The sequence below is a fragment of the Oryx dammah genome, unplaced genomic scaffold (genome assembly GCF_014754425.2).
Source record: "Oryx dammah isolate SB20612 unplaced genomic scaffold, SCBI_Odam_1.1 HiC_scaffold_21, whole genome shotgun sequence".
Lineage (NCBI taxonomy): Eukaryota > Metazoa > Chordata > Mammalia > Artiodactyla > Bovidae > Oryx > Oryx dammah.
This window is the reverse complement of record NW_024070205.1, coordinates 5,334,614-5,344,060: the sequence shown is the minus strand read 5'-3', so window position 1 is coordinate 5,344,060 and position 9,447 is coordinate 5,334,614. Positions and strand designations below refer to the sequence as shown.

The following is a 9,447-nucleotide window of genomic DNA, read 5'->3' as shown; positions in this document are numbered from 1 at the left end:
TCACTGAACTAGGAAATAAATGATTTTTAAAAGTTATTCCAATGTTCAACCAGGCTCACTCTACAAACTCTTTTTTCCTAATTCTGTATTGTAGCTTGGATTTCCTCCAAGACAAGAAAGGCAGTTGCATATACTTAGTAAATATCCTCCTATCTTAATTTAGGACCAATGGGAGAGACTAGAGAGAAGCACATTTTTGTAATATTCAATTTAAAATCCAGCTCTGAGATGAAACTTTTACAAAGGTAATGATTCTGAGCGTTCACGTTCAGTAATGTTTCATTTACCCCTCACTGTCAAGGAAATCACATGTTCTGGTTAGAGAGTCTCCTAAGTAACTAAAACTCACACCACACAGTTTTGGGGTGGTTTTTTTTTTTTTGGTAACAAGGAACATCTTTCTAAACCCTGTTATTCAAGTCCAGCGGTTTCCAAAGAAATACAATGCAAGTCACACAGGGAATTTGGAATTTTCTAGAAGTTAAAGAAACAACTCATTGGATATAACATCAAGCTATTTAAAGATGATTAAAATGTTAAAGTGAGTTACTACTTACAGTTATAAGTCATATTACCTTCAGCATTCACTAAGGTAACTTCAAGTGTTCACAATCAATTTGAAGCTCATAGACTGTCTGAAAACGCTTTTCTGGTTGGTTGGAGCCTCAAAGGACTCCTTAGAAAACTGAGCAGATACATAGGGCGGAGTAGCTGGTATATTTTTGTCTTCCCCTCTGCCCCTGTGATCAAAGACACCGCTCTGCTTTTACTAAGGAACTGCCCGTCATATTGGTCTTTGTGGAATCTGCTCTCAACTTCATGCCTGTCACTTAGGGTAGCGCCTTGCACATGAGTGTGGAAATCTATCTCCTCTCTTCCTACCTATGCAGAGACATTCAGGCAGAAAAAGAACGTCCAATTCATTTCATTCAGAGACAGAGATGGGGGAGATTAAATGGCTAAAGGGAATGCACTTCACATAAAATTTGAGGATTTTTGTTGATTTACTTTTTTATATGCTAAAAATATACTGGCTGAGGGAAACAGTTACATGCCTCTACAGAACTAATATTTACAAGCTGAAACTGAAATTCTTTATCAAAATTACATAAAATGTAGTGTGGTTTCTGTCAAAAAAAAAACCTAAAAGTGAACTTCAAGTGGACCGACTATCTGATTATTTCCCATTAGACTAAAAATTTCCCCCAGATTTGGATTCACAGCTGCTAGAAGGTAGAGCTGAGTTGTTTCTTTAGGTTTATATAAATGCTTATTTATCCTTCTCATATACTGCATTTCTATTTAAAATTCTATTTAAGAAAATAAGTGTTCCACTACTACTAGGGGAAAAAAAAAGTGTATTTATTCACTTCAAACAGAAGAATATAGTGATCTTCGAGGATTCATTGATAGGCCTAACTATTGAATTGCTCTCCACAATAGTCCTGAAGAAACAGCTATATAAAATACCTGTCACAGTCCGACCAAAGGTCAAGGGTCATTACTCTGTGGGTGCCTATGTCAAAGCAAAAGCCTGTCAGTGCACATTATTTTACATTAAAACAGGGAAGGAGAAAATATAAATATCAATAATCTTGCAAAGGGGAAGCAGAATTCAAATGCCCTCCTTGATGTCTACTGTCCACTCAGCTCAGGATACTGATATCTAAATGTTCATCAAATATTTTACAGAAGAAAGGACATCTCTGAAAAGAAATGCAACAAAATGCAGATACCTTTTAATGATAAAAGCAAACGTTTCTCTCATCTCTTCTCAGAGAGAAATAAAATGTCTTGTCTGTGGCTCTCACCAGTTAGGTATGTGCTGAACAGAGGAAGGGAAAAGTGTTGAATAAAATAGTGAGGTCACACCAAAAAGAAGCAAGAGTGGCATAAAAATGGGATAAAATCAATGAGGGAGGAGAAGGGAAGGAAAGCTGACAATTAGGCCCATCAACTATGTCTCTCCTGATTCTCCTTAGGAAGTTGAACCAAGAATTTGGTGCAAGAAGCAACTTTACCCTTGAAATCTTATAGATCATACAGCAGATAAACAGATTCTAAATTTGCATATAATCTGTTTACTTCTGAAACCGCCTAGTCTCAAGTGAATAATGTAGACTCTTTTTCTCAGAATGAGAGTGTATGAGGAGACACGGTCCTGGTCTCCAGCAGCACAGCTTTTGGGGCAATACATGGTGCATGTATTAATCCCATGTAATATTGTCTCAGAAACTGATTTTATGGCGTCCTCCATTTTCACATGCATCTTCTGTACCAAGGACAGTTTCTTCCTGTGGCACAACTGTTTTCACCTGAGGGAAGACCTCTATAAAGCATTATATGACTTCCCATTTTTCTAGGATGGATCTAAATTTTGTAAATATGCTCTCTCAACTAATTACAAAATCTTTTTTATTTACTAGTTCTTGCTTAAAAATTTTAAAGCCTTTGTTGAATGGTTCAGAATTTGAGAACCAGGCAGAAAAATGTTCAAGTAAATTTGACCATTCAAGTTTTGGACCATGTCGTTACACTCACCACCACCTGAACTGGATTTACCATTTACAGTATATCCAAAAAAAGCTTCAGCAAGATGCATTTAAGCAGACAATTTAAAAAATTACAACATTTCTCGATCAATCTTTATTTAAGATAACATTAAAATAGTTTACAATTGCACAAGTAATAAATATACTTAATGAAAAAAAGAAAAAAGGTATTTAGTTACTATTACTAAAATACATAAATTATTTCAATAATTTTACTGAACTTAGCAAACTCTTAACCCAAGCAGAGAAAAATGATCCATTTATGAAAAAAAGATCTTCACCACAAATAATTGAAAACATTCATGTTAACAAGACATCTGGTGTTTGGAACCACATAGTCAGGACATGCAAACAGGACTCAGGCAGGAGCAAAGGAGAAAGCGAAGGGCTGTGGATCCAAGTCTGGAAAGTGTAGCAGAAGAGCTGGTTAGGAAAGGAAGAAGTAGCAGATGGAGCCTGTCAGCTCACCTGGGACCCTATCCTATTCTTCGTTGAGAGCTAAGAAACAGAAAACTACTATAGCAGAATGCTTTAACCTTGTGGTTATTTTTCATAATTTAATGATCTTAAAAAAAAAAAACCCACCAAAACACTACTTAGGGGATTTCCCCGGTGGTTAAGGCTCTGTTCTTTCAATGTAGGGAGCTTGAGTCTGATCCTTGGTCGAGGACCTAAGATCCCCCCTGCAAAAAAATACTTATTTTCATGCTTTGGTATAAATCCTGTAGGAGGGTAACTGTGTTCCCAAATTATCGAAAATACAAGTTCATATCAAATCCATTTTGTATCAAGCAAATTTGTGTTCTTGATTTGTTTTGAGGCTTGCAGGATCTTAGCTCCCCAACCAGGGACTGCACTCCTGCCCAAGGCAGTGAAAGTGAGCTCTAACCACTGGACAACCAGGGAATTCCCATTAACAGCAATTTTTGCGCCTGGTATCCTGCTTCCAGATTTATCCCTACAAATAGAGAAGGAACTGCATATAGTTTACAGTCTTGTAAGGGAGTTTCCAAAGCAATGAAAGCAATTTGGGGTGGTGGAGAATGGACATTAAACAGTGCAAAAAATATATCAATAATAAAAATAATTACCTTTTTAAAAGAAAAGCAAACTAAAGCTAGGTATTATTTTACATTCTTTTAAAAAGGCATGCACAAAAATGTGGAGTCTTTAAACAAACCACTTGATTGTCTTGAACAAGTGAACCATTTCCCAATAAGCTTGATGGTGCTTCTTCAAAGCTAAAGAGCATGGGCACATCGGTGACAGTCTACACCCTGCTTTCTCTAAGTGCCCTCCAGGCCCAGCAGCAGCCTCACTGGGGAACTCTTTAGAAATGGGATCTCAGAACTCTAATGCTAGTGGTACCTTAACCTGGGGGTGTGATGCTCAGATACTTGTTTGGCTTTAAAAGACTCATTCACTGGTAGACAGAGTTTGGTTAATATTTATTAGGAAACTGTATTTTCGTGTAATGATGTTTTACACAAAGGCCAGTAAGGAGCAGAGAGCTATTTTGTTCTGCTTTCTTTAGAGGTTATTTCTAGTTGACAAATTTTAGACTTGTCAAATATTTCACTGATGGTGTTTCCGTGTTACACCACCTGTGTATATGCAGTTTTAAAAATACACTATTGATAGAGAAATCAAACGTGCATATTATATGTTCTATAAATATAAGATTCAAGGTTCAAATGAAGGCACTGCGGACATTTTTGAAAGATGACCAAGAAATTTTAAAAATATGTATTTAGCTCTTTATGAGTGAAGAATGTACTTTTATTACATAGTCCGAATGTAGTGATTAAAATAAAAGGAATATAAATATCATAAAGTCATTAATACCATTCATTTTTAATTATTAGTTTGATTTACAAAGCAATAGGGAAAAAAAAATCACTAAAAATCAGAAATATCAAAGCACCTAATCTTGGTCTATGCTCCAGCTTTATTCTAAGTCTTTCATTAGATTTTAAATTACTTCATTACAATTTAAGATGATGTTTAAAAGGTACAAATTATATATTTGTCCCTTTTTGCAATTTTAACTCTCTCCTTCATTTCATTTTTATAGATAAAAAGACAAAGTTCATGAGGTTCCTTGTAAATCTTACCCTCTCAGCAACTTTTAGTTTAACCCCATCAGTTTTACTTCAACCTAGTAAATTAAGAGAACATAAGAGGGAAATCAAATGATGTTGCTTTAAATTCTCCAGTTTAACTGTATAACAAATCTAAAAGAAAAAAAAAAACAAATTTGGTATCTGAAGGAGACATCTATGTAGCTTCTCACAACTACCTACCTAAATTATACAGACAACTGAAAAGTTTCACCGTCAAAACTGCAGTGACTACAGCTATCAAAGTCTCCACAGGGAATCATTTTATATGTAATCTTGGCCATTAGTCCAATCTAGGAAGTTGGGTATGCCTAGGGTAGAGAAGACCCCAAAGCGGTCCACGATTTATTTCAGCACTTATACCTCAAATCCCACAGAAATTTTTCTTACATCATAATTAGTTGACGCGACCTACACAGATTACTCTTATAGCAGTGATATTAAAAACAGGTGAAAACATTTTTAGCAAAGATGTGTAATTCACACAGCACACTCAAGCAGGAGCAATTTTTAAAAAACACGTAATACAGAGTACAAACAAAAACTGCACAAAAGAATGTCAACAGGGAGGAGGAGCAATAAATTAAAAAAACATGCTGTACTTTACCCTTTCTTCTTTCGTCTGCAAAGACAGCAGTACAGGCAAAGCAATAATCCAATGCCAACAACTACAAGAAATCAGGAGACAATGTCACATGACCAAGAAAAATCACTGCCAAGATTCAAAGAAAATGAATGCTGATCAGAGGGTCCCTGGAGGCTCAGATGGTAAAGAATCTGCCTGCAATGCAGGAGACCTGGGTTCAGTCCCTGGGTTGGGAACATCCCCTGGAGAAAGGAATGGCAATCCACTCCAGTAATCTTGCCTGGACTAGAATAGACAGTGGAGCCTGGTGGGGTTGCAAAGAATCAGACCCGACTGAGTGACTAACACTTTCATTTTCACGCTTTCAGGTACCCATGGCCAGAAAATGGTATCTAATTTAAGCACATATACATTTCTAGTCCATTTGGACTCTTCAGTATATTGTATTCTTTGGATTAAACAGTATACAGTAAATCAGAGAAATTCTTGATTAATTTACAAAATTACCCAAAGCCTATTTGGGATGAAAACTCATATGATGAAAATTCACCTTTGAAACAACATATATTATTTAGAGTTTGTTAGTATGTGGACATGCAGAATAGACAGGAATAGTGAAGTGAAATCGCTCAGTTATGTCCGACCCTTTGCGACCCATGGACTGTAGTCCACCAAGCTCCTCTGTCCATGGGATTCTCCAGGCAAGAATACTGGCGTGGGTTGCCGAATAGAGTAATGCTAATACAAGGTAGTATATTATGTAAAAAGTCAGGTTTTCCTGTTTCACTTAATTTCAAGCTATAAAGCTATAAATATTGAAAAACCTTAAAAAAAAAAAAAAACACCACACTTCTTCAGAGCAATGTTTTGATTTCATTGGTATCAAACTTTCTGACACTTACGTACAGCAGCAATGATGAGCACGATGAATCCTGCACCTGCGAAAAATGAAGACAGTTTGGGAGATAAGTAAGTGTCTGGGACCTCCTAGGAGCTGTATTTTAATTTCACCAGATCATCTGTGACTACAGAGGGAAAACCTGTCAATCCAGCTTTAGCACAACTGCTTGTGCTTCCAGGTTCTTTGCGTCACAGAACCCTTCTAATCAATTCCAGAGTTAGGAAACACCTCTGTGACACTCTTAATAAGGAAGCTCACTCTTCACTGCTGTTTGCTCTGGCTACCATGTCAGGTTATTTAGTGAAGGTTAACAATTAGAATTCACTAGTTTAGAGGAAAACCATTTTTACAATGTGAGTATCCAGCTACGGTTGGTTTAGTTCGACATTCAGTTCTTTCATTACTTATGACTTTGTTAGACATGTAACGTCTATTTTTCACTGAAGTCTGTGGAATAAATCATAAAGAGTGCTCTGAACCCGTGAAGCGTCGTCATCGAATCACCACAGCTCCTACCCTACTTTCTCCCCAGATGAAGACGCAGCCCTAACTCCCTAGGGAGACTCGCTGAACGCAATGCAAATTCAGAATGCAAAGGGAGCACCAGGGCATATGGATAACCCTGTGCAGAGGCATAAACATGCATTTTTGACTATCCAGAGGGCACTGCATATACCACGACGTCTTAATTCTTAGACACATTAGTCAGTAGCACCTCTGCTCCTAAACCGCCAGGACTTTTATTATCGGTAACATACAGCATGTAACACAGCATACAATGTCATGTACAGCTCTGCTCTTTTTCTATTTCATAAAGATTATCGAATGTAAACGTCCTGAGACGGCACTGGATTCTCTTGGCAGAGTGCCAGTGCGACCACAGGTTTCACAGGGAAAATATAACAAGCCTAAAGGGCGTTTTATAAAAAGACTAAACTAGTCTAATGTAAAGAAAAGTAAACTATTTTTCTTCCTTTCCTTACCAGTATATCTCTATATTTCATTTAACTGCCACAATTATACTTCCGTCAAGTTCTTTCACACATACTGTGCGAACTACGTGTGCCAAGATCAAGCGTGTTACCTGACCCTTGTATAGAAAAACTAACCCAACTAATAGTACTTTAAGGCTTGTGTTTACAAGGTACCAACAGAAAGAAAATTCATCTACAAATTGCCATTACAAAGTAAAACTATTACATAGAAAATAACTTAAATGTTAGACTTTTATGTTAGACTACGTATAGCCATGTTATTATTTTAAAAAGTAAACTTATTATTAGGTATCCTAAGTTGAGCAACCTCCTAAAATCTATATTATCTACATGTGTTTAAAAGTACCGCTTAAATATGTCATGGGATCTGCACCTTTAAAATTCCTTAAAATGTGCAATTTTACAACTACAAAGTGAACAATTATCACCCATTTTTAACATGTTGTTTCTTCTCTAATTATAGATAATGGTAATATTTCCACATAGAAAACTAGAGCCTTATGACACAGGGTTATATTCAGTAACAAAATAATACCTAAACCCTCAGCATCATTAGGGGGTGTTGCATCAGTAGGGCTGGGATGTCCTAGAAAAAAGGGAAAAAATGCAAGTTAAAAAAAAAGGAGAAAAAACAATAGAGCTTAATGTCCTCTAAGTTCACAGATTTTGATTTTTTTCAATTTGTACAAAAACTCTTATAATTTCATTCTCCTTATACAAATTACATTAATGTTTGTCATTAAAAGTAGTATCAAAATATTATAAATTTATATTCAATACCAAAGCATTCTACTTCTTGTCCAGTAACATTTCCTAGGACAATATTCTGTGGTACAGCAAGCAAATTTATCATTAGTGTGGTGTCAGAATAACCCTATGGATTCAATGTGATTATCCTTAAAACTAAAACAGAGAAGCACATTTGTGGAGGCTATGCTACTAAACAAGCAGGGGGTCACTGATTGAATCAAAGAAGAATTTTTTTTTTTTAAATATCTGGAGAAAACGAGAACAAGAAAACAAATCCAAAATCTATGGGGTGCAGCAAAAAGCAGTTCTAAGAGAGGAGCTTACAGCCACATCAGCTGACACCAGGAGAGAAGAAAAATCTCAGGTGACCTAACCTTCTACTAAACCCATCAGAAATAGAAGCACACAAGAAAGGGCAAAGGTAGTAGAAGGAAAGAAATCATGAAGATCAGAGAAGAAAGAAATGAAATGGAAATTTTTAAAAACTAAAAAAAGATCGATGAAAGTTAAGAGCTGGATTTTTGAAAAGATAAACAAAATTGATATATCTTTAGCCACACTCATCAAGAAAAAAGTTGGCCCAAATTAAGAAAATCAGAATGAAAAAAGAAGGTACAACCCACAAACACTGAAGAAATTTCAGAAGCTATGTAGAACAGTTTAAAGAAGGACATGGATAAATAAGTGTAGATGAAAAAAAAGCTCAGCCACTGAACCTGGGTGAGTTAGTCTTGGAGTCACAGTTGGAGAAATGGGCTTGGAATCTGGAAAGGAAAATTAGATTCAATTCTCCAGCCTTATCCATACAAAGTTATGGATTTAAATTTGATATTTGGTTTTTTAAAAAGATCCTCAAAATGAATTATTTATCAAAATGAACAATACACGTCCTCCCTAATTTTTCAATCCTACTTCTGTGAAGTTAACCTAAACACAGGTTTACCCAAGTGCACAAGAACGTTGCGTAGGCATGCTCACTGTGCCTTTGTATACAGTGGAAATCCTAGAAGGTAACTACTAATAGACCATAGAAATAACGTGCTCAGAATAAACATATGGTTCTTTAAAAAAATACCATCCATATAGTTTCCTATTGCATAACTTGTATCCTTCCCCAGTTAGTATTTTGCCTACAGTTTTTCATATTTGCATAATCAGATCTACTTGACCACCATTATATGTTGCTAATGATCTTTACTTTGCCGACTAAGGTCCGTCTAGTCAAGGCTGTGGTTTTTCCTGTGGTCATGTATGGATGTGAGAGTTGGACTGTGAAGAAGGCTGAGCGCCAAAGAATTGATGCGTTTTAACTGTGGTGTTGGAGAAGACTCTTGAGAGTCCCTTGGACTGCAAGGAGATCCAACCAGTCCATTCTGAAGGAGATCAGCCCTGGGATTTCTTTGGAAGGAATAATGCTAAAGCTGAAACTCCAGTACTTTGGCCACCTCATGCGAAGAGTTGACTCACTGCAAAAGACTTTGATGCTGGGAGGAATTGGGGGCAGAAGGAGAAGGGGATGACAGAGGAGGAGATGGCTGGATGG

General features: G+C 36.5%; 1 protein-coding gene across 30 annotated transcripts in view; it reads right to left on the bottom strand.

Moving 5' to 3' along the window:
- The window catches only part of LOC120880393 (membrane cofactor protein-like), a 33,870-nt gene that overhangs the window by 2,724 nt on the left and 21,699 nt on the right, over positions 1-9,447 (bottom strand). For 3 of the 30 annotated variants that reach the window (XM_040263725.1, XM_040263742.1, XM_040263743.1), the window contains 4 exons: positions 8,621-8,668; positions 7,690-7,740; positions 6,161-6,196; positions 5,280-5,340 (listed from right to left, as the gene is read on the bottom strand). In XM_040263725.1, coding sequence (XP_040119659.1) covers positions 5,280-5,340; positions 6,161-6,196; positions 7,690-7,740; positions 8,621-8,668 — 196 coding nt within the window. Of the gene's footprint in view, positions 1-1,736; positions 1,826-2,627; positions 2,955-4,666; positions 4,711-5,274; positions 5,341-6,160; positions 6,197-7,689; positions 7,741-8,620; positions 8,669-9,447 lie in introns of those variants that run through there. The other 27 variants (XM_040263731.1, XM_040263744.1, XM_040263747.1 and 24 more) reach the window with 22 other exon arrangements.